The sequence below is a fragment of the Engystomops pustulosus genome, chromosome 4 (assembly GCF_040894005.1).
Source record: "Engystomops pustulosus chromosome 4, aEngPut4.maternal, whole genome shotgun sequence".
NCBI lineage: Eukaryota > Metazoa > Chordata > Amphibia > Anura > Leptodactylidae > Engystomops > Engystomops pustulosus.
The window spans coordinates 204,797,179-204,821,974 of record NC_092414.1 but is presented as its reverse complement, the minus strand read 5'-3'; the positions used below and the strand labels follow the sequence as shown (position 1 = coordinate 204,821,974).

The window sequence follows — 24,796 nt, the reverse complement described above, 5'->3', positions numbered from 1 at the left end:
TCGTCTTCTGGCTTCCGCGCCATCTTCTGTAACGTCGCACTCACCACGATATTACAGAAGATGGCGCTTAAGCAAGAAGAGGAGCCGGGAAGCCAGAAGACGAGCCACGCGGACATCGGGGGAGCAGCGCTGCGCATCGGGGCCACCGGAGGGCGAGTATATAAGGTTTTTTTTGTTTTTTTTTTAAATTCTGGGCAGGCTGTATACTACTGGGGGCATGCTGTATACTACTGGGGGCAGGCTGGGGTGGCTGTATACTACTGGGGGCAGGCTGGCTATATACTTGGGGGGTCTGTGACCAATGCATTTCCCACCCTCGGCTTATACTCCAGTCAATGTTTTTCCAGTTTTTGGTGGTAAAATTAGGGGTCTCGGCTTATACTCGGTCGGCTTATACTCGAGTATATACGGTAAATCAAATTACTCAGAACATTTCGGCACAAATGTATAAATCCACACACTGGGGACGTGACATCACAAGGCGGGTATAACATGAAGCAGATTTTATGATCACTCATTGCAGTTGCATGATGGTTAAAGTGTATATCCCAACGTCTGGGACACCCTAAACTACATAACAGAGCCCGCAAAACTTCCCAATAAATAAAGGGAAAATCCCCGGATAAACCGAGGACACTTACTCATAGATCCAGGCACTGTGATTGTGGTAATCTTCTTATATTTCTTATCCATCCTTCTTCAAGCAACTTTTAAGGGTTTTTTTTTTAAGTTACCGGAGCCCCTTGTGCTGCAGCTTCACAGGTTGTTACACTGTGCAGGAGCACTTCCCCCTCCCAATGTGTGAGATTACATCAGAAAGAGGAAGAGGGAAGTGCTGAGGGAGCAGGGGAAGGTGCAGCACGGAGGAGCTCTGGTAACAGGAGCTCCTATGGCTCATTCACATCATTTTAAAAGTTGATTTTAGAATAAAGGTGACCATAGATAAATATAAGAAGGTTCCTACAGTCCCGGAGCCTGGATCTATGAGTAATGTTTATCAGGATGGATCTTGATGGTCAATAAAATCCCTTTAAATCCAGTGTAGCACAAAGTTGCAGCTTTTTCTATGCCCATTTATCCTCCAGGAATGATCGTGGACTCTTCTGCTTAGGCCACACATTTAGCAATCGATATATATATATTTTATCTTCTCGTTGTAGATGAGGTACAAGTCTGGGGTAACGTGCAGTTTTATTCACATGTTCGTTACAAGTCTGACCACTGTCCTTGCAGCCGGACTACCCCCTGCCAGTGAGGAGTTACATTCCTATAATAGTACTGTACATGGTGGTCCTGTCCCTCCTGTCATAGGGGGTCTTCAGACATGAGGATGGGCTTGTATTTGCTCTCATAGAGTCTCTCGTTCTCCTGGGAGTGCAGGTCGTTGTGGGTTATGCTCCTCATGCCGGGGGGGAGGTGGCGGAACTCCTCTTCATTGATGTCAAAGTCCTTCATCTTGTTCCTCAGGAGCCACCACTGCCCTAAGAAGCCGATGTCCAGCACCCGGCGGGGGAAGTCCACCATGCGAGGCTGCAGGTGCGGGCACTGGGTGTTGTACAGGTCACACTCCGGGTCATAGGGTGCCTCATACACAAGGGACACCACCAGAAGGTCCAGGTGCCGCAGACGTCCCTCGTTACTCAGCTCCATGAGCCGCTGCACGTGGCCGTCTGATGTACCGCTCCGGGTCCAGGGGGAGAGGAGGAGGAGAGAGGCCGAAGCCTCCAGGAGAGAACAGTGGAAGGAGTCCTCAGAGGGCGCCCTAGACGAGCAAACCCCCACCCCTGCCAGCAGGGAGAGATAGAGAGCAGCCTTACCAGGGCGATCCTTAGCTCCTACTACTATATCCTTACAGGCCTCCTTATAATCACGCAGCAGACTCTTAGTCCAAACAACTGAGGAGATAGAAAGTATCTGTTATACACTATTATAGTACATAGGGGGCAGTATTATAGTAGTTATATTCTTGTACATAGGGGGCAGTATTATAGTAGTTATATCCCTGTACATAGGGGGCAGTATTATAGTAGTTATATTCTTGTACATAGGGGGCAGTATTATAGTAGTTATATTCTTGTACATAGGGGACAGTATTATAGTAGTTATATCCCTGTACATAGGGGGCAGTATTATAGTAGTTATATTCTTGTACATAGGGGGCAGTATTATAGTAGTTATATTCTTGTACATAGGGGACAGTATTATAGTAGTTATATCCCTGTACATAGGGGGCAGTATTATAGTAGTTATATCCCTGTACATAGGGGGCAGTATTATAGTAGTTATATTCTTGTACATAGGGGACAGTATTATAGTAGTTATATTCTTGTACATAGGGGACAGTATTATAGTAGTTATATTCCTGTACATAGGGGGCAGTATTATAGTAGATATATTCTTGTACATAGGGAGCAGTATTATAGTAGATATATTCTTGTACATAGGGAGCAGTATTATAGTAGTTATATTCTTGTACATAGGGGACAGTATTATAGTAGTTATATTCTTGTACATAGGGGACAGTATTATAGTAGTTATATCCCTGTACATAGGGGGCAGTATTATAGTAGATATATTCTTGTACATAGGGAGCAGTATTATAGTAGTTATATTCTTGTACATAGGGGACAGTATTATAGTAGTTATATTCCTGTACATAGGGGGCAGTATTATAGTAGTTATATTCCTGTACATAGGGAGCAGTATTATAGTAGTTATATTCTTGTACATAGGGGGCAGTATTATAGTAGTTATATCCCTGTACATAGGGGGCAGTATTATAGTAGTTATATTCTTGTACACAGGGGGCAGTATTATAGTAGTTATATTCTTGTACATAGGGGCAGTATCATAGTAGTTATATTCTTGTACATAGGGGGCAGTATTATAGTAGTTATATTCTTGTACATAGTGGGCAGTATTATAGTAGTTATATTCCTGTACATAGGGGGCAGTATTATAGTAGATATATTCTTGTACATAGGGGGCAGTATTATGGTAGTTATATTCTTGTACATAGGGGGCAGTATTATAGTAGTTATATCCCTGTACATAGGGGGCAGTATTATAGTAGATATATTCTTGTACATAGGGGGCAGTATTATGGTAGTTATATTCTTGTACATAGGGGACAGTATTATAGTAGTTATATTCCTGTACATAGGGGGCAGTATTATAGTAGTTATATCCTTGTACATAGGGGACAGTATTATAGTAGTTATATTCTTGTACATAGGGGGCAGTATTATAGTAGTTATATTCTTGTACATAGGGGGCAGTATTATAGTAGTTATATCCTTGTACATAGGGGACAGTATTATAGTAGTTATATCCCTGTACATAGGGGGCAGTATTATAGTAGATATATTCTTGTACATAGGGGGCAGTATTATGGTAGTTATATTCTTGTACATAGGGGACAGTATTATAGTAGTTATATTCCTGTACATAGGGGGCAGTATTATAGTAGTTATATTCTTGTACATAGGGGGCAGTATTATAGTAGTTATATCCTTGTACATAGGGGACAGTATTATAGTAGTTATATCCTTGTACATAGGGGACAGTATTATAGTAGTTATATCCCTGTACATAGGGGGCAGTATTATAGTAGATATATTCTTGTACATAGGGGGCAGTATTATGGTAGTTATATTCTTGTACATAGGGGACAGTATTATAGTAGTTATATTCCTGTACATAGGGGGCAGTATTATAGTAGTTATATTCTTGTACATAGGGGGCAGTATTATAGTAGTTCTATTCCTGTACATAGGGGGCAGTATTATAGTAGTTCTATTCCTGTACATAGGGGGCAGTATTATAGTAGTTCTATTCCTGTACATAGGGGGCAGTATTATAGTAGTTCTATTCCTGTACATAGGGGGCAGTATTATAGTAGTTCTATTCTTGAACATAGGGGGCAGTATTATAGTAGTTCTATTCTTGAACATAGGGGGCAGTATTATAGTAGTTATATTCTTGTACATAGGGGGCAGTATTATAGCAGTTATATTCCTGTACATAGGGAGCAGTATTATAGTAGTTATATTCTTGTACATAGGGGGCAGTATTATAGTAGTTATATTCTTGTACATAGGGGGCAGTATTATAGTAGTTATATTCTTGTACATAGGGGGCAGTATTATAGTAGTTGTACGCTGTGAGATACAGCATTGCCCCACGTGTTTCCTCTATACCCCGTCCCCCATTTCCTCAGTCTCCATTCTCTCACCCATCTTCTTCTCCTTCATTCGCTCCCAGAACCCTGGCTTGGCCGGTGGCGTTACCGAAGCAGCAGTCCCGGAGCACGACCTCCGCAGTAAGACCCCTATACACCTCCCGGCCATTTCTCTCCTCCAGCACTGAGGCCACTTCCGGTGCCCGTGCCCTTAGTTGGTGCAATCTCCTCATTCCTCCCCCGAGCACATACATGTCCTTCTAGAGGTTCCGTTAGACAAAATGTATGTGAGTTCGGATTGTTCCATATGATCAATACACGAAAGGTGCGTTTATGTATTTTATGTTCTGATCCATCTCCTACCCATAATACATTTGTAAATTAACTGGTGAGTGATTTGTACGTCAGTGTAATGATTCTCTTCACCGCTAGGAGTCACAGTTCAGTAAACCCCCCTGTAGCCGGGCAGCAGTTGGTACAGTCCGGTGAGTGGTGACGCGGCCGCTCTGTGCTGGTGATGCGGTAGTTGTCGCTTCTCCGGTGATCACGTGATTCGGGGCATGTCGCTGCGATGACATGGCGTCTGCCGACCAACTCCAATTCCAAGGTAAGTTCCAGGTGCGATGTTCTGGTTATCACCTGCCGTGTTCTCATAGTGATGACGTAGGAGGTGTAATATACAGGTGTAATTAGTAATGGGAACTGGTAAGGGGTCTCTGCGTACCTAAATCTTATCATAAGTATGTGACCCCCCGTATATAACCACGTATCAGACGGTCCCAGTCACAGCGTTATAGCAAGAGACATTAACCAATCAGATCACAGTGTTCATGTTACTTTACTTACTTTCACAATGTATTTCGGATTGTGATTGGTCGCTGATCACCGTCTCTCCTGTATTGTGTGTTATGGGGGTATCTTACAAGTCCTGGTTCTCTGATACAAAGCTCCGAATCCTCAGCGCTATCTGGTCAGTCGTCACATTGAGGCATACCAATGGCCGATAACGGGGAGCAATAGAGCGACACATACATATAAGGTTTCTTTTCCTGTCCCTGCAGAGTTTGATGAAGCGGAGGATCTCCTCGCCACAACCCCAAATGCCACAACGAAGAGCGTGAGCGAGGAGGCGAGACCCCAGCATGCCACGCTACAGATGGGGGGAGACAGCGATGGCGAGGAGGGTGAGACAGATCAGACAGAGGTATGACGCCCCCTATAGACCACCCTGAATTACATGTATGGGGGGCGGGGGGCTTCTATGTCAGCGATCATCACTCTGGTGTCTCTGCTGATCCCATAGAGATTGATTGGAGTGACTGCACATGTGTGAACCGGTCCTTCATTCATTTTGGGGCACAGGGGATTCCTCATTGGTCTGTAAGTTCATAACTGGAATATCCCTTTAACACGTCAGCTCCTCGCTCCGCAGAAGAAAACCTCCGGCTTCTGGACCTTCCAGTATTACCAGGACCTGTTTGATGTAGACACCTCCCAGGTGAGTCCGGTCTCTCCACCTATAGGAGGCGCTGTACTATTCCTGTACTGAGTTTTATGGTGCTGGTAGGGGGTCGTATAGTTCATGGCACATCGGGTATATGGGAAGGGGTTGTCACCATGGGAACCTTCATTCTATATTGATATTACACGATCAATGCAAATAAAAGGTCCAGTAGGGGGCATCCTTCTCCTGCTTCCTCCATTGTGTTGTCCTGTATCAGGTGCTGGACAGGATCAGAGCCTCCTTCATACCGATGCCGGGGAGGAACTTTGTGAGATATCACCTCCGAAACAACCCAGATCTGTACGGTGAGTGCGCAGGAGGGACAGCGCGTTCTCATCTCTATCCGGTGGAACGCCCCTTTAAGCACGCAGCCTGCTTCTCTCCCCAGGGCCGTTCTGGATCTGCGCCACCTTGGTGATCACGGTCACTGTGGTGGGGAACCTGGCGACGTTTATTCAGATGCACGGCAAGCCGGACTACAACTACAGCCCCCAGTTCCACAAAGGTGGGTGATGGGACGCAGGGTGTTACATGGGACGCAGGGTGCTGTGACTGACCTCCCCTCTCTCCTGCAGTCACAGTGGCTGGCATCGTCATATACAGCTACGCCTGGCTGGTGCCGCTCGCCCTCTGGGGATTCCTTCAGTGGAGGAAGGGGGTGAGCTCTGGGGTGAGCACCTATAGCTTTATGGAGACCGTGTGTGTCTATGGATACTCCTTATCCGCCTACATTCCTTCTACGGTGAGTACTTACACATACACCCAACCCTTCACCCCCAGAAGAGGGAGCTGGAGCGACTACACTGTGATGTTACCATGAAGATGCTATCTAACCCTGTATTCCTCCTGGTAGGTCCTGTGTGTGGTTCCCTATGAGATATTCCGCTGGATCATCCTCCTGGTGGCCATGTGTCTCTCCGGCTTTGTTCTAATCTTTGCCTTCTGGCCGCACGTCCGGCGAGATAATAAAATGGTGGCTATTGGTACGCTGGCGAGTATAGCGCTGCTACATGTGCTCCTGGCTGTGGGCTGCAAGGTACGGAGATTGTGATATTACAGTCATACCGGGGCTGCGGGCAGGGGCCTCATGGCATATCTGTATAGAGTAATGAAGCCTAAGCACGGGTGGGGGGTGGGTCATATATAATGCACAGCACTGAGAGGGGTTGGTCGGGCCTCAAATATGTGTGTGTGTGTGTGTGTATATATATATATATATATATATATATATATATATATATATATATATACACAGTGGTGACATCACTGCCATAGCGTGGTTATAGGTCCAGGCCCACTACCCTTTACATAAGTAAATCTGGACAACCCCTTTTAAAGGGAACTTGTCATCGGGACTTCACATTTTAACCTAATTACAGTTCTTCAATGCTAAAACTGTCACTTACAGGGAACCCATCAACAGGACTTCACATTTGGACCAAAGGAAAGGTTGTCATAGACGACTTCTAATTACAAGTCTTTTCTAATAAACATTCTGAACTCCAATCAGTTATAAAAGTAGACCTGGCTCCCTGCAAGCAAAGAGAATTGGGCCAGTGGAAGGGGGGTGTCTGTTACATGGCTACAAGTCCTTGTGTCGTCATCACTGCTCCTGGCTCCGCCCCCACCCAGGGCAGCAGAGAGGAGATAATGATGACGACACCGGGACTTGGAACCAAGAATATCTATTATAAAAGACTTGTAATTAGTGTTAGCCTATGGTAACCTGCCATAAGGTCAAACTGAGAAGTCCTGATGGCAGGTTCCCTGTGATGGACAGTTGCAGGACTCCTCCATCCCATGCAATAATCAGGGGAGTTTATATGTTAAAACCCAATCTAGGTCCTTCCTTTTTTTATTTCCCAATCTGATTGGCTGGTGGTCATAGGATAAAGTGTGCTACTAACTTACTGTAAGATACTCAATGATCCCTTATTAGTGCTCTTGAAAATTAAAGCCAACAAAATATTGTAGCTGTGTGTGTATAGGAGGAGCGCCCCCTGTTGTACATGACATGTAATAACATGCGGCTTGTGCTCCGCTGCAGGAATACTTCTTCTGGAGAGTGGAGGAGCAGCCGGCAGCACCCGTCACTACAACCCCCAAGGCACACATCACCACCCAGAAGATGTAAGGGGCCGGAGGGGAGCGAGGGATCCTGGGCCTGTTGTAAGGTCACACAGTGATGGGGACATCACTTCTCTGTAGCCATAAGATGATTTCTTCTCTTAATAAAGAAATGTTCTTTTCTCTTGTACCTACGTGTTATTAGAGCCGGGTCTCCTCTGCCCACAGTGATACATAGAGGCTCCAGACCCAAAATCAGACATGACAGCAGAACCTTAGGAATGTGATGGGGCTAAGACACTTCACAACACTCCTGTGACATTCAGGCTTTAGATCAAGTACAACTCCCCCCCCCAGCCTATAGTTTATTGGAGGCCGATGTAAACTTTATATAGGAAAAAAAATTACACTAGACACGGAACGCTCCCCCACACATTACAATTCCCACCTACATGATTTATGAATTGGATGCAGCACGAGTTCATCTCTTACTACGATGATATTAAAGGGATTGTCCAGAAGTTGGAAGACAAGTCTGCTGCTAGCTGTAGTGTGAGATGAATGGATATTAGCTGCAATACCACACACTACCCATGGAGAGGAGCTAGCAATTATTATTATAACCCCCTTAAAGGAAATGGCTGAATTACAAAAAAAAAAAAATTTACAGTTAAGAGAACCCATCACATTTTTCACCTACAGCTAGCGACAGAGCCCCATTCACTAGATGCCCCCCCCCCTTCTTTTAGCTAAAAATCGTTTCCTGCACATCCCCCTAAAATTAACTTTGTTATCTTACCTGGCGTACAGCCAGATCCAGCAAAGAGGGGGTTTTAATATAAAAGGTCAGAAAATGGGGCGGGAAAAATTTTTGGTGCACAAATACCAAATAATGAAATGAGTTACGGAAAATTATCTTTATAAAGTAAAAAGTTTATTGGGTAGAGTCGTTGACTATACAAAAAAAACCATTCCTGGAGTAATTGATGAGGAATGAAAGGCTCTTCCAGGACTATACATCGTATATAGATTCTTTTCTGTAACTCTTTATTATTTGGTATTAGCGCCCCCTATAGTACACCAAAAAACATCTACCTTCCCATACCATTATATTATTGCATACCGGCCAGGCTCGGGTGTCATGGTACTTTGGAGCCCAGCAGCACCTATACACGGCATCAAGACCACCTTACATGGTGATACACATTAAACAAAGAAGTCTCCAGGTGAGCATCTCCTGATCATCTGGTCACAATTAACTGTTTTATCTTGGGAGGGGGCTTGTCTTGCTCAGACTAGCAGCTCTTCTCAATGTCATCTTACCATTCAGCGCTGCATGTCATGTGACCAGGGTGATGTCATCTAGTCCTTTACCCAAACATTTGCAAAATCTACCCCATGTATGTATCAGATCACATGAAATCAGAGAGATCAGATACATACAGGAGGTAGATTTTGCTAATGTTTGTGGGTGAAGGACTGTAGATGACATCACCCTAGTCACATGACATGCAGTGCTGAATAGGAAGGAAGGAAGGAATGGCTGAACTTTGCCAAGCAGGACATATCCTCTGACTCCTGCAGGACTGGGCTGTATGCCAGGTAAGATAACAAAGTTGATTTTATGGGGATGTGAGGGGGAAACAAGCTTTTTAGCTAAAAGATGGGTGACATTACTAGGGCTCTATGGAAACCTGTTGCTAGCTGTATTTAGGAAAAATGTGGAGACAGGTTCCCTTAAAAAAAAAAACAAAAAAAAAAAAAACAATCACAGAATAGTAGAGATTGCAGCAGCTGTTCCAAGTTCCACCCTTGAAACCAAATGTTACTGGTTCAGCGGCTCCATCACTAGATGATCACCTCGTGGACACTGACTTACATGAGACCCTGAGCTGGTGGATAAATCTTCAGTATAAGGCCCCATTCACACAGGTACGTTCAATCCATATAGAAATTATACAGCAGACTGGACACTATATGATTCCAGTGCTGCAACAGTCTGCCTATGGTGCACTAATCTTGCAGGGACTCCCAGCATCATTCTACTTTACATGGAGTCCAGTACCCATGGCAGTGTAGCATGGGTATGGGGGGGGGGGGGGGGCGGCTATAGTCTCACACTAGGATCCATTCTTTGCATCAGAACCTATTTAAATCCCTGCTCCATCCATATTTAAAGGGCATCTAGCACCAGGAACACTTAACACGCAAGGAACCTGGAGCCCTTCAGTCCTTCATCCTGCTGGTAGATCCCTTTAAGAGTCCTGTAAGCATTCCTAACCAGACAACCTTCACTGCAGGATCGCACACAGGAAATTCACAGGTTCTCTATATCCTTATTACATTTCTGTCTCGCCCGTTTTCTGTCAGATCAGGCATTAAGAGGGTTATATTCAAGATCTCTGCTGTCCATCAGTGAATAGAAACCCCATCCTCACCACATCGTGCTTGCAGTTGGTTACAATTATTGTTTACATACACATCCCCTAGGGCTTGTTCACACTATCATCTTCTAGGCACCACCAGGAAAGAGCAGGACACATCTTCCATTACACATTATTAGCAAACAGATGCCAGTGTGAACAAGTCCTATGGATAAAAGTGTTAAAGTATAGCTGGGGCAAAGCAGCAAGACTACAACACCAAGCATACAGATATGGGCGCATGCTGAGAGATGTAGTACTTTCTTGAATTACCCCGTGTGAAAATCTAACTCATTGATATATGGAAAAAAAAACTTCTCAAAAGTCACTCGACATGGAGTAGAAAAGAGTCACATTTTACCAGAGATGAGGTTAGAGGCTGCAGAGAGAGAGTCACTTCAGACGTTCCCATCTTCAGTTCTATAGGACCTAGAAACATGCTGCTGGTGTCATATTAAAGACCAAAATCTTATCTTTCAGATCACATCAGGTTCCCGTGATCTTCAGAACCAGAGAGAAAGGCAGTTAAAGATGCAGATCTAGATCCAGTCTCAAACTATTTCTGTAACGCTCTGTATCTCTAGCACTACAATCCTGATGTGATCCAAAAGAGGAAATTCTAATCTTTTCTGTGACATCAGAATCACATTTCTAGCTACAGAAGATGGGGGGCGTCTGACACCCAAAATCCCCAGCAATCAAGTGTTAAAATTACTCCCCATCACGCTGCTTTCGCTTTCTCGGCCTGTAATATGCTGCAATACCGAATACAGCCACTAACTGGCCGGCGGTGTGCGACATCAGAACCAAAGGCCGGAAGGGGGGTGTTTGACTGGTAGACAAATTATTTTTCTCTGGTCACCATACAAAGTGAGGGGAAAAAAAAAATAAAATTATACACACCTAAACAAAACAAAAAATCCCTCCCAACTTTATTGAACACTACAGGCAGAAATAAGACCAGCAGCTGTTGTTAGCAATGGTTTCCTATGTGTCTTCAGACATTACCTCTGAAAAGCCATCCTAATACGACAGTCTGCCATCCCACAGAGGACACAGAGACAGAAGACAAGGGGGTGGGCACAACAAAAAGAAACCCTAAAAAATAAAAAAACCTGAGGATCCAAACCAGTACATGAAGGATATGCTCCGGCCCGATACCAGAAGGAATCATTGCAGGGCAGGCGGAGCACGTCCCGAGGGGGGTGTAGCACACACATGATGCAGGGACGGACGCATTCAGGACATGATTCATCCACTCTGCCGTACAAGTGGAGAAAACAGAGGTAGGAGAGAGGATGGGAGACCGAGGAGAGTCCAGCGTAACGGAAGAGATTCACATTAAACATCCCACAGCCCCGCCCCCGAGCAACAATGGCCGCCTCCCACCCCATGCCGCTTCCAGCACACGAAATTCTGTCAGTCTCCGAAAACTAAAAAGGAAACACCGGGAGAGGATGGACCACGATGACTTGAACCTGATCATTGTGAATACTGAAGTTGTAGTCGTAGTCGCGCAGCTCAAGCGACAAAAAAAAAACAAATTTGTCTTCCTATCTAGAGAGCCAGTTCAGATTGTGCCCCCCGCAGAGAGAACAGAAAGGCGATTATACACATTCTCCACCCGCCCGCCCCCTTAAAAGTCAACCCCATACCTGTCACAGACTACACCATTAACAGTACACTCTCCAGACTATATACGCATGCCGGTACACAGCTCAAGGTCCATCCAGCCCCAAAACCAACGGAGAACAAATCAAAGGGGGTCGCCCCCAGGTCACCGACATAGAAGGCAGAAGACCACCATCCTGCCGGCCAATAGGGAGATCACAAGTATCAAGCATAAGAGGAGACAGCGCTTCAGCCGCGATGATGTCGCTAGTTCTTAACCAATCAACAAGCCAGGACTGATGCCTCCGCGGCGTCACCCTTTAAGGCCGTCCATAGGGCGCAGAATCGTAAGACTGTGTGAGAACGAGGCGAGGAGCTTCTGTCTCTTCCCGACGGGACATGCACAATGTAGTGTCACAGGCTGCGCTGCTGAAGCGTTAGGGTGGGGCAAGATTAGGCTCCGCCTCAATGACAAGGTTACTGCAAATATAGGGGGTGTACAGGAGGGGGAAAAAAATATTTGAATACGAGAAAGCGGCTGCAACGTAAACATGAAATATTCCCCCGCAAGAAAGAGAAATCCTGGTGAGGCGGACCCCCGGTACTGATCCAATCCTAATTCACAGCAATGGGAGTATCAGACACGACGCCCCTCTCAGGCGGCTCCGTCACGCGCCTTTCTTCTTATGACACTGCGCGACAGCTGTTTTATTTTAAAGTACGTTTAAAAAAAAAAACAAAACAAAAAAAAAATGTACAAGTCCATTGTCAGAAAGCAGCCGGCTCTGAGGGGGAGGGGCAGCTAGAAACCAAGATGGCAGATAGGAAGGAGGAGGAGATATCGGGGGGAGGGCAGAGACGTCTCTGCGGCATTTGGTTTCCTGTTGCTTTGGGGGGATGGAGGGGGCGTAGAGGGTGCGGGGAAAGGATGAGCAACTCTTAACTCCCATAATGCATTGTGTTGGTATTGATGGACATGGGGGAAGCCATAGAGATGGCCGGGCCGCCCATGGTGAATTGGTTGTTGACTGGGTAGTGGGTGGAGGAGGCAGAACCAGCTTGTCCTGTGGCCGATCCTGCGGGAGAGGAAGAGAAAAAAACAAAAAAAGAACAAGAAGTTTTTTGCACATCCCTGGAGACAGAGAGACGAGACAAGTCATGGCGCAGCGGCAGGGCCTCACCTTGTACAATCCCTGTGCTCATGATAGATCCCATTCTGGAGTGGGTGTGATTTACGATTCCCGTGTTAGCTGCAAGGAAACGGGGGGGGGGGAGGAGGTGGGGGATGGAGACGGGAAGGTTATAGGACAGACATTTCCCCACAGCGAGACCACAGTGTACAAGACTGCACCAACCACTCACTACTATGCAGTCTACCACTTAAAGGGGATGTCCAGGGTTACAAATCACCTCGTCTCCAGGGCTGGTGCCACCAAAGACTATTTTATTTCTAACCCGTGACATTGCCTTTAACCGCCCCCAGGTTTTACAGACCTACAATACACATGGGTTGGCCTCAGGATCATTAGCAAGTGACTAGCAGGGGTCCAACATCTAATCCCAGAGTCTCCAGGGGCCCCAGTCCTCTCCATCATCCCCTTTAACATAAATTTAAAGGGACAAAATAGTCTAGAATGAGCCCTGCCCAACTGCAGGCAATGCAGAAACTACAGAATGCTGAACGGGCACTACAAGATTCGGACCCCCACATCTCTGGCATTGATCTATCCTAAGGTCAGGCCATCATCACCCCCTACCCCCAAAATATACAATTGTCTGAACATTAGTAAAATCTGGGACAACCCCACAAGATGCAAATGAGGTTCTCAAGTTGTAATATTTCCTTTTACACTATTGGACCAGGACCGATTCTGGAATGAAGAGGTTCTGGGCTCAGTGTATGAGCGGAGGTCCGGCTGGACGTGTCCATGTGGTAAATGGATCAAAAAAAATAATAAGACCTGAGAACCTCCAATTCCAAAAAAATATAAGACATCTGCTACAAGGCAGCGGTCTGCAAATTGTGGCTGCACAGCTATTGCAAGACTACAACTCCCAGCATGCCCTGCCACAGGATGCAGACGAGCGCCATAAACAACACATACAACAGGCTATAAGCAGCCACCTGCGCCTTGTGGGTCTGGTGGCTGCTTATGTCAGGCGCATTCACCGGGTTACATGGTTAGTCCGGTCACTATGGAGGGGTCAGTGTTTATGGATCCTGCCCTAGTGATGGGGTTAGAGAGGGGAGGTCACCACCACACTATGATGGGGGGGTATGTAGTGGTGTGTGTGTGTGTGTGTCACAGTTTGGACCATGCGGATGTCAGAGTTGCAAAACTAAATTAGGAACAGAGATACAAGTTACCATTTGGTGGCTACAAGTACAGAAATGCTTCCTAATACTAGAGGTCTACACAGACCACACTGCCAGATATTCAAGGGGATGTTCACCTCTGACCACCAGATCACAAAAGTGATCAACAGATTCATCACAAATCCTATACAATACTCCAGAGCTGCACTGTCACTGTGTACATACATGACATTACTTATCTATTGTACCTCAGAGCTGCACTCACTATTCTGCTGGTGCAGTCACTGTGTACATATATGACATTACTTATCCTGTACTGATCCTGAGTTACCTCCTGTATTATACTCCAGAGCTGCACTCACTATTCTGCTACTGGTGCAGTCACTGTGTACATACATGACATTACTTATCCTGTACTGATCCTGAGTTACATCCTGTATTATACCCCAGAGCTGCACTCACTATTCTGCTGCTGGTGCAGTCACTGTGTACATACATGACATTACTTATCCTGTACTGATCCTGAGTTACATCCTGTATTATACCCCAGAGCTGCACTCACTATTCTGCTGGTGCAGTCACTGTGTACATACATGACATTACTTATCCTGTACTGATCCTGAGTTACATCCTGTATTATACCCCAGAGCTGCACTCACTATTCTGCTGGTGCAGTCACTGTGTACATACATGACATTACTTATCCTGTACTGATCCTGAGTTACATCCTGCATTATACTCCAGAGCTGCACTCACTTTATATACCTGTGGTCAGACATGGACATGCACCATGATTTTCTATCTTCATGTCTATGGTGTAAGTAATGAAGGTGACGAGTTAGTCCTCCCAGGAGGTGGCGATTTAGACTAGGAGGTTGCTGTTAATGGAGGGGATTAGGGTTTAGTTACTTGGGGGATTGTTAATTGATGACTAAGCCTACACTTCATCCCATGACGGACATGCAGCAGGACAACATTTGAGAAACAAGTGAATGCGTAGATTTTAAGCTGCTGCGATGGGGGAGGGTGAAGTTATGAGAGAATGGAGATTGTGGTATTACTGGAGGTTCCGTGTCTCAGGTCTTGGGGCTCCGGGCGCAGAGATGCAGGAGAACACGCGACCGCCTGCTGCTCACCTAGAGGGATGAGGTTACTGTGACTGATGCCTGAGCTTCCAGCTATAACACTGCTGAGATCGTACGCCGTGGGCATGCCTGGCAGGGGAGGAAACACACAGGCATTAGTCAACCCTGGGCATTGCACACAGAAACCCAATTATATCTTTCACACTCCCACAAAAACAGAACCGCTACACCCAGCCCTTTATACATATGGACATCACTCACCTCCCATGGCCATTCCTGTGTTCATGGAGTATCCCCCCGACGTATTCCACATGTTCTCGGAAGGTGAGGAGTAGTGTGATCCGGGGGGTGGGGACGGCGTGCTGCCGGTGTACCTGTAACACACACAAACACTCAAATACTCCTCCCTGATGATACAAATACTATGACGTGCGGACACAGGGACCCACCTAAAGAAGGGGTTCTTCAGATCCAGCAGATTACTTGATTTGGATCCAGTCTGATCAACCTGAGCGACAATACTGATATCATAACTCTGCCTGCAGGGAGAAGAGGACAAGAAGGCGTCATGTCAGCAGGGTAAGAGCAGCGGGGAGTGAGGGGAGGCAGGGGGCGAGGTCAGCGCACACTCCTACCTCTTATTAGCAATGAGCAGGACTGTTCCAGACAGCGTGTCTCCAGCTTTGGTAAAAAGCGGGGACTGCAGAAGGCAGCGGACTTGGTACCAGTGGGTGAGGGGTTCGGTGGGGGATGTAGACAGCCAGACAGTCATTCTGTAGAGTAATAAAAAAGGTGGGAAGAAGGTCATAAAATGACCTGTGAGGCCAGTGTCTCACTCAAGTATGTAAATACCCTTAAAAATACCAAAAAAACCCATCATGATAAACCAGGGACACTTACTCCACCGTGATGCTGATAATCTCATGTGTCTTATCCAGGGCCTTATACCTTCTAAAAACAACTTAAAATTACCCAGAGACCCTCCGTTCTGCAGATTCACAATGAAATAAGGGTAATGAATGACAATCTACAGCACGGAGGGACTCTGGTAACACCTAGCTCATTAGCATAAATTGTAAAAGTTGATTTTAGAAGGTAATAGGCGATGGAAAACAAATAAGAAAATATAACCACAGGCACGGTGCCTGGATCTATGACCAAGTGTCCCTGGGTTACCAGGATGGTAGATTTAGAGTAGGATTCGGTGACATGCTGATCGATGAGCCATGAGAGTAATAAAAATACTCCTTTGGAGACACAGGTCATACATGTTAGACACTACTTACATGGATCCAATGAAAGCCACGTCAAACCAGAAGGCCAAGCCGTGTACCAGGCCAGAGTGCAGCATGTGGAAGGAGAAGGGGATCTCTATCCTGTGGGGGGAGACCATTACTACCACCAAAACCATCCAGAGCGAGAGAGCAGAGGCCATGGAAAGAGTCACATACCTGTGCAAATCCGTCTCTTTGGCATCCAGGAAATTCACTGTATATTTCACAGATTTGGCCATCAGTATTCTTATATCAAAGGTGTCCTGCAGAGAGAGGAAAGAAAGGGTTAATGGATCATGGAAGGAAAACCAGGCAACGCCATGCACCGCACCGATCCACTTACCACAACCGGCTGCTTAAAATACTCATCCACAGCAGCTCCACGCAGAGCCGAAAGGTCCACGCCATGGAAAGATGGCTGATACCTGCGGAGGAGGGGTGGTGAGGAGGGGACACAGAGCCAAAGCAGACGGACAGGGAGGAGGGGGGACACTCACCAGAAATTGGCTTTTGTAAACTGCTCCATGTAAAGCTGCTCATCTGTAAATGGTGCGAGGTGAACGTCTCCGATAGTGGGGAACATGTTACCTGCAGAGGAGCAGTATTATAGTAGTTATATTCCTGTACATAGGGGGCAGTATTATAGTAGTTATATTCCTGTACATAGGGGGCAGTATTATAGTAGTTATATTCCTGTACATAGGGGGCAGTATTATAGTAGTTATATTCCTGTACATAGGGGGCAGTATTATAGTAGTTATATTCTTGTACATAGGGGGCAGTATTATAGTAGTTATATTCTTGTACATAGGGGGCAGTATTATAGTAGTTATATTCTTGTACATAGGGGGCAGTATTATAGTAGTTATATTCTTGTACATAGGGGGCAGTATTATAGTAGTTATATTCCTGTACATAGGGGGCAGTATTATAGTAGTTATATTCCTGTACATAGGGGGCAGTATTATAGTAGTTATATTCCTGTACATAGGGGCAGTATTATAGTAGTTATATTCTTGTACATAGGGGGCATTATTATAGTAGTTATATTCCTGTACATAGGGGGCAGTATTATAGTAGTTATATACTTGTACATAGGGGGCAGTATTATAGTAGTTATATTCTTGTACATAGGGGGCAGTATTATAGTAGTTATATTCCTGTACATAGGGGGCAGTATTATAGTAGTTATATTCCTGTACATAGGGGCAGTATTATAGTAGTTATATTCTTGTACATAGGGGGCATTATTATAGTAGTTATATTCCTGTACATAGGGGGCAGTATTATAGTAGTTATATACTTGTACATAGGGGGCAGTATTATAGTAGTTATATACTTGTACATAGGGGGCAGTATTATAGTAGTTATATTCCTGTACATAGGGGGCAGTATTATAGTAGTTATATTCCTGTACATAGGGGGCAGTATTATAGTAGTTATATTCCTGTACATAGGGGGCAGTATTATAGTAGTTATATTCTTGTACATAGGGGGCAGTATTATAGTAGTTATATTCCTGTACATAGGGGGCAGTATTATAGTAGTTATATTCCTGTACATAGGGGCAGTATTATAGTAGTTATATTCTTGTACATAGGGGGCAGTATTATAGTAGTTATATTCCTGTACATAGGGGGCAGTATTATAGTAGTTATATTCTTGTACATAGAGGGCAGTATTATAGTAGTTATATTCCTGTACATAGGGGGCAGTATTATAGTAGTTATATTCTTGTACATAGGGGGCAGTATTCTAGTAGTTATATTCTTGTACATAGGGGGCAGTATTATAGTAGTTATATTCCTGTACATAGGGGGCAGTATTATAGCAGTTATATTCTTGTACATAGGGGGCAGTATTATAGTAGTTATATTCCTGTACATAGGGGGCAGTATTATAGTAGTTATATTCCTGTACATAGGGGGCAGTATTATAGCAGTTATATTCTTGTACATAGGGGGCAGTATTATAGTAGTTATATTCTTGTACATAGGGGGCAGTATTATAGTAGTTATATTCTTGTACATAGGGGGCAGTATTATAGTAGTTATATTCTTGTACATAGGGGGCAGTATTATAGTAGTTATATTCCTGTACATAGGGGGCAGTATTATAGTAGTTATATTCTTGTACATAGGGGGCAGTATTATAGTAGTTATATTCTTGTACATAGGGGGCAGTATTATAGTAGTTATATTCTTGTACATAGGGGGCAGTATTATAGTAGTTATATTCTTGTACATAGGGGGCAGTATTATAGTAGTTATATTCTTGTACATAGGGGGCAGTATTATAGTAGTTATATTCTTGTACATAGGGGGCAGTATTATAGGAGTTATATTCTTGTACATAGGGGGCAGTATTTTGCTAGTTATATTCTTGTACATAGTGGGGCAGTATAGTAGATATATTCTTGCACATAAGGGTATGTGTAGATTGGTACCATGTTAGCCATGTAGAACAGAAGAGGAGGCGATACCTTTTTGAGGCCAACAGTATGTTTTATGGTGAGCTTTCGAGAATACAAGTTCTCTTCGTAAGACATGATAGATAAGCATCACCTGATTTCTTCACGCTTTTACATAGGGGTAGTAATAGGGTGGTAACTGTTGACATTTGTGATCTTTACATGTTTTCATCTCTTACCATTAGGTTTCAGAAACTTCTTTGCATGTAGGTAACTCTCCAGCATGCGCTCATTGAAGAGCATGTATCCCATGGGCTCAGATATAATAATATCCACCTGCTCGGGGAGAGCCACTTCCTCCACCTTCCCTGGGATGACTATTATCCGATCAGTCAGGTTGTTACTCTTCACCAGCAGCTGTACAAGACACAGGAGGTGGTGAATAACCAGGACCAGGCCTATCACTAGAGCACAGGTCACAGGTCGTGGGGCTCACCTCAGCGTGCTGCGCCATTGAACTCGCTTCCACTGCGTACACCTTACGAGCGCCGGCCTGAACCGCAAAGAAGGACAAGATCCCTGAACCACAGCCAACATCCAAGACTACCTGAGAGAGAGAGAATATGTGGAGAGTCATAGCAAATCCTGACTTGGGGCAGAGTGCTAGCTCCTAGGACAAGGGCCTCTCACCTTGTCCTTGAAGTCTGTGTGGTTTTGTAAGATAGCTCTTTGATAAGTGCCGGTCCTGACATAGTCCTGCATCATGTTCTGCTGCTGTGACAGGTAACCATAGAACTGCAGAGGGGAAGAAGTCAGACTTTAATAAAAATGGCGGCGGCACCCGAGAGCCTGGCACAGCGCAGACACGGATGTGGACATACCTGGAAGTACTGCACGGCTGAGGACTCCTCGGTACGCTCGCTGAAGACACTTTTGTCACCAGATGAACTCCGGCAGTTCTTGATGATATTGTAAAAGGAGCAGAAATCTGAGTAGAAGAGACGTGTGGTTACATACATTCTGCATCCCGCTACGTCATTCGTCCACTAGGTGGCGCTTTAAGGACATTTTATGGTAAAGTGAGAAACTTGATTACACCCCCTGCGGACCACTGGGACGCACCTGCCGGGGTGGCGAACTGCACCAGGACACTGTTACACCCCAGGGTGACGATGAAGGATTGCTTCCCCACGCGGCTGCACTCCGTGTCCGCGGTGATCGTGCACTTGAACACGCAGACATTTTCTGGAGGAGACAAATAGATGACAGATGAGACAAGTACATGAGGCCATGTTCACACCCTCCTTACACCTGGGGAGTGCCCGGTCACAGTATCCGTCACATACACACTGCTATTCTTCCAGTCAGACCCGTTGAGGACGATGCCAGAGGCTCAGAACAGAGCAGTGTGAGCTGAGACGTGTACAAAAATAACAATGTAATCAATTTCAAGGGAACCTATCAGCGGGTTTGACCATACAGACTGCAGCCAGTGGGAGATCTTTGTAATCATAGCTCTGTGTATGTCAGTAGCAGCAGAACTGAAAAATGGATTTACATCCCAGGATTGAAGTGTGGGCATGTCCTCACACTGCTGTGCTCTGTGCAGCCACAGTTCTGTATTGCACTGGAGGTGTAATCACGCAGCAGGACTGGGAAATATGCATTTATATGGCACAGTTTGTACTGGTCTCACACTGCTGCTTTGCGAGGTATTGTTCTGGTACATCAAGGTACAGTAATCTCTCATGAAGGAAGAGGTTATCTCAATGCACAGAGCACAGCAGTGTGAGGACAAGTCTTCATTACAATCGTGGGACATAAATATGATGCTGCTACATCAATGCCTGCTATCTGTATTAGTCTAATTTAAAGAGAACCTGTCGTGCAAATTAACCCACCCAAAATAAAGATTTATTAAAAACTATTAAAAAAAAACAAACACTGCCATTATTCCTAACTGGTGCCTTTCCATGGCTGAAATGTTATAAAAATCAGTTCGTAAACTTATATGCAACTCACCTGACGCGAGTCCTGCATATTTAAAATGGACTTGCTTTACCGCGCCTTCATGTTCTGATTTACAGACTAATATTCTGCTGTATGGAGAGCTCTGTTATATCTTTGGACACAAAGTCAGGTGACTAGGAGGACATCATCTGCAAGGTCTAACCAATGTACCTATCTGATCACATGAAATGACAGCAGCCTCCATGGAGAAGGAGCAGAAGTCCATAGAGGCTTCTGTGATTTAATGTGATCAGATATATGCATGGTGTACAGTTTGCCGATGTTAGGAGGCTAAAGGACCTGTAGTGATGTCAACCAGGTCACATGACATGATAAAAAGAGGCACAGGATATGGGAGGGGCCGGCCAAGTAGTAAACACCTCCTCCGGTGCCAGGAAATAACAAAGTTGATTTATGCAGATGAAAGGGAAATAATTGTTAGCTAAAAAAAGGGGGTCACTTAGTTGATAGGGCTCTATAGGAACCTCTCAGTAGCTTTTTAGGTGAAAATGTGGCAACAGCTTCTCTTTAGATAGGGGTACCTCATCCAAAATAGTCAACAGGTCACATGACAAGGACCTCCCCATCTTGAAGAGGTTTAGGAAGACGTTATAAAGGTTACAGTTCATTTTTCTGTATAGGTGGTGTCTTATGACAGATGAGGCGTCTGTGGGTCACACCATGAGTCTGTGGGGTATATAAAAGCTGCCGGGCATCGTCACCCCCTGGTATTTTCCTGTATCCTCCTTGGTAAGGCCCCCCTCCATCTCACAGCACTTCTAGACATATGCAAGATGCATCAGAGCTCAGCATCTGGACATGTCATGGCCCCAAGCATCAGACCCCACAACATCCAACCCCTTCTGTACGGCCCGCGTGGCATCTGTGCCAGGTACCGGCCTCCTCCCGGGCAGAGCCGCATCTGTGCCATACAAAGATAAAACCCGGCTCATTACCATGACAGTCGCTGCCGGTTTATAGGGCGGCCGGAGTCATGAGTCTCCAGGGGGCACGGCTAAGGAAACCTTTTGTGAGACCACCACAAAATCCCAGCGAGGGGTCTCTCTATCCCCGGGCTGGTGACAATGGGATGAGGCTTCCCCCCTCCTCCTCACCACAAATCCCCTTGATTTCAGGGCTGCAGAGGGGGAACAATGGGGCCGCACTAAACAGGGAGAAGGGAGCACAATCCAGCCATGGGGCTGAGAAAGATCCAACCCTTCTCCTCGCCAGGTGACAATGCAGATGTGAACAGCGCTCTAGGAATCACCAGTACAGAACAAGTCTAAAGCCAAATCTTGTGCAAGTAATAAGACCCCCCCCCCAATAGCGGCAGCTGAATCCCACACAGTAGCAGGAGGTATAGGACCCCCCCGGTGTGCAGGTCCTGTCCAATATTATGGACCCTCAACCCCCAAGTCTGTGGCTCCGGTCCATCATGTGATGAATCTGATGGATCTATACGGCTGCAGGTGTGAACAGAGTTGTAGCAATAATCTAAAACACTGCATAAACTTTTAAAAAGTAGCGTTTAGTAACTAGCTTGCTGTCAGTGAACGGATACAATGTAAGGGGCTCCTGCACACAGTGGGGTCTGTACAGGAATCTAACATGTGGATTTGCTCCCTCGGTCTGGCCCCACATTTTGCAGGGGATTTCTCCTCCGCGCTCCAGCAGTGTGTGCATGAGATTATCAATCTAAGGATCATCCACATACAAACCTGCGTATAATCCAAACCTGATACACTGGACAACCATCCAATCTATAACCACCGGGCTGATTGGATACAGTGTATCCGATCTACAACCTCCTGGTCCGATCCCCTGTATCCGACCTATAACCTCCGGGTGGATAGTACATTGTGTCAAGGTGGTTATAGATTGAATACAGGTGGATCAGCCCAAAAAGTGACAACTTATGGCTTATGTGACCGCCGGGCTAAACTATGTCACGTCCGACCTGACGCAGTTCTGCGTGAAATCATTCGCCGATTTATGAAAAGACCGCAGACTCGACCTGGGAACGCGGCTCTGAGGCGGCGTATTGGCAATTTTAATCAAATTCCTATAGTGAGCAAGAATTTGCAATTATTTCACTGCTTCTGTACGTCATAGAAACACGTCATAATCTCCCCAAAAGTGTCAATCTGTAATAATCCGGCCCGATATGTCCATGACCTTCAAGATGATCCACCTGTGGGGCTGATACACTGTAACAAACTATGCTGAAAAGATGGGTTTGGAGATCAGTCTAGGAAGGAGACCATTGCTGTGGGATTTATGTGGTTGCAGCTTACATGAAGAAGCCTGAACTCCATGCACTGACAGCAAGCAGAGATCTTGAGAATGAAGTTAACTAATGCACTAAGTAAATTACAAATCAATGACACAGAGACTGGCTGCCATGTCGTCTCCCATACACCGCACACAGACTGCAGAGGAGGATCGGCTCCATAACCCTTACTCAGAAGCATCAGCAGGAGCGTACAGGACATTACAGAAAAGAACTGCTGTATGTAAAGCACTTGGGGTGAGATAGAAGCTGACTACTAGCTGCAGCAGCCTCTGTCATCTGATACCATTGGGAGAAAACCTGAGGACCAGGCAGGAAACAATCTGATAGGTGAAGATTGTCATAGTTTTAGGGTCCTCTAGGTCTGTTGAGTAATAGGTGGACCCTTCTGAAGGTCCTGCACTCGTGACACGATGGTCCTTTCTCCTCAGTCCTGCAGTCTCTAACCTCCCTCCACCATCTATCCCATCGCATGACTACAGGAGCGTGAAGGGACATGACGGGACTATAAAGTTGGTGCAGGCTCCGACTATACGTCCCCCAATCCGAAATGAAGTCACATGACACAAAAGACCCCCCCCCCCCCCCCCCAGATACTGATCTATGTATATCTGGCCCCCCGCTTAATATATAGGCAGGGCCCCCCTTACACAGATTAACCCCATACTGCACCTGACGCTGCTATAACCCCCATCATTTACGTCCAGCGATGAGATGAGCCCCCAGTTATAACACAATTATGTCCCACATATACTATTACTACAATGTATTATAGAGATACATCCTATATATGTCATCCTGTATAGTCATATCCGGGCTCCCTCCTCCAGTACCGCACATAATACCGCACCGTGTGCACTGCAGTCAGACTCCCCCCGGCGCCACTCACCGTTATACAGCGCTATCTCCCCTCCCCGCGCCTCCAGCCGCAGCTCCCGCTGCTCCGCGTGTCTCTGGATCTCCCCGTTCGCGTCCCCGATACTGAGGAGCCGCACGCCGGGAAACACCGACACCGCCGCCATCTTTACAGAGGCGGGCTGAGGGGACGGCGCGGGGAGTTATGGGCCACGGAGGAGGAGAGCGGGAGAGGGCGGCACAGCAGCGACACGCGGCGGTCAGGAGGGGGAACGACTGTGGGCTCGGGCGGGCGACATCTTGTGGCGAAGAACGGGTACTGCGCTTCTCGTGGAAACTGATGCTCTGTAGTAGAGGTACGCTGAGGACACCTTCAGGTGTTAAGGTGGTATTACATCATCGTTTCACAACAGCAATCTAGTAGAGGTCTTTGCAACGCAACTATCCGTAAAGTATCTCTTTCCTACATAATAATAGTAATTATAACAATAAATCATTAATTATATAACGTCATCATGTTCTGTACGGATCATGGGGAACATTTACAAATCAAACAAAACATTACAAAGGAAAAACATAGATAAATGGAACAATAGGAATGAGAGTCCTGCTACAGATTCTGCATCCTACAGTATATATTAATGTAATGCAGGGGGGGATGGAATCAGCTCTCATGTTGTGAATGTAATTTGTAGCCTGGACATCACGAGGGACCATCAGCTTCGCCATTGTAGGGGAGTTCAGCTTGGGTGCAGACCACCAGCAGT

The 24,796-nt window shown here is 45.7% G+C and overlaps 3 protein-coding genes and 1 long non-coding RNA gene across 6 annotated transcripts in view; 2 read left to right on the top strand and 2 right to left on the bottom strand.

Moving 5' to 3' along the window:
• Window positions 1-213: 213 nt before the first annotated feature.
• Window positions 214-4,368, bottom strand: TIMM29 (translocase of inner mitochondrial membrane 29). Its single transcript, XM_072149549.1, has 2 exons — window positions 4,235-4,368; window positions 214-1,895 (listed from the first exon to the last, which is right to left on the bottom strand). The coding sequence occupies exons 1-2, from the start codon at window positions 4,347-4,349 to the stop codon at window positions 1,306-1,308; spliced, it is 705 nt and encodes a 234-aa protein (XP_072005650.1). The 5' UTR covers window positions 4,350-4,368; the 3' UTR covers window positions 214-1,305.
• Window positions 4,369-4,392: 24 nt separating this feature from the next.
• Window positions 4,393-7,941, top strand: YIPF2 (Yip1 domain family member 2). The gene is made up of 9 exons (XM_072149547.1): window positions 4,393-4,505; window positions 4,613-4,787; window positions 5,242-5,384; window positions 5,598-5,678; window positions 5,902-5,989; window positions 6,073-6,189; window positions 6,260-6,426; window positions 6,538-6,720; window positions 7,732-7,941. Exons 2-9 carry the CDS (start codon window positions 4,757-4,759, stop codon window positions 7,816-7,818), a joined length of 897 nt encoding a protein of 298 aa, XP_072005648.1. The 5' UTR covers window positions 4,393-4,505; window positions 4,613-4,756; the 3' UTR covers window positions 7,819-7,941.
• A 3,148-nt stretch (window positions 7,942-11,089) lies between these two features.
• Window positions 11,090-24,317, bottom strand: CARM1 (coactivator associated arginine methyltransferase 1). Of its 3 annotated transcripts, none has more exons than XM_072149543.1 (16): window positions 24,064-24,317; window positions 19,994-20,116; window positions 19,753-19,859; window positions 19,562-19,666; window positions 19,368-19,478; window positions 19,111-19,288; window positions 16,959-17,049; window positions 16,805-16,886; window positions 16,639-16,724; window positions 16,474-16,563; window positions 15,823-15,960; window positions 15,637-15,726; window positions 15,449-15,561; window positions 15,164-15,316; window positions 12,967-13,035; window positions 11,090-12,861 (listed from the first exon to the last, which is right to left on the bottom strand). In XM_072149543.1, exons 1-16 carry the CDS (start codon window positions 24,194-24,196, stop codon window positions 12,725-12,727), a joined length of 1,806 nt encoding a protein of 601 aa, XP_072005644.1. In that variant the 5' UTR covers window positions 24,197-24,317; the 3' UTR covers window positions 11,090-12,724. The 3 variants fall into 3 exon arrangements, with proteins under 3 accessions (XP_072005644.1, XP_072005645.1, XP_072005646.1); XM_072149544.1 differs by having other exon boundaries at window positions 15,239-15,316; window positions 24,064-24,316; XM_072149545.1 differs by lacking the exon at window positions 12,967-13,035 and having other exon boundaries at window positions 15,239-15,316; window positions 24,064-24,316.
• Window positions 24,070-24,796, top strand: part of LOC140128126 (uncharacterized) — an 18,311-nt gene continuing 17,584 nt past the window's right edge. The window contains exon 1 of the long non-coding RNA XR_011855110.1: window positions 24,070-24,385. This is a non-coding gene — a long non-coding RNA (uncharacterized lncRNA). The remainder of the gene's footprint in view (window positions 24,386-24,796) is intronic.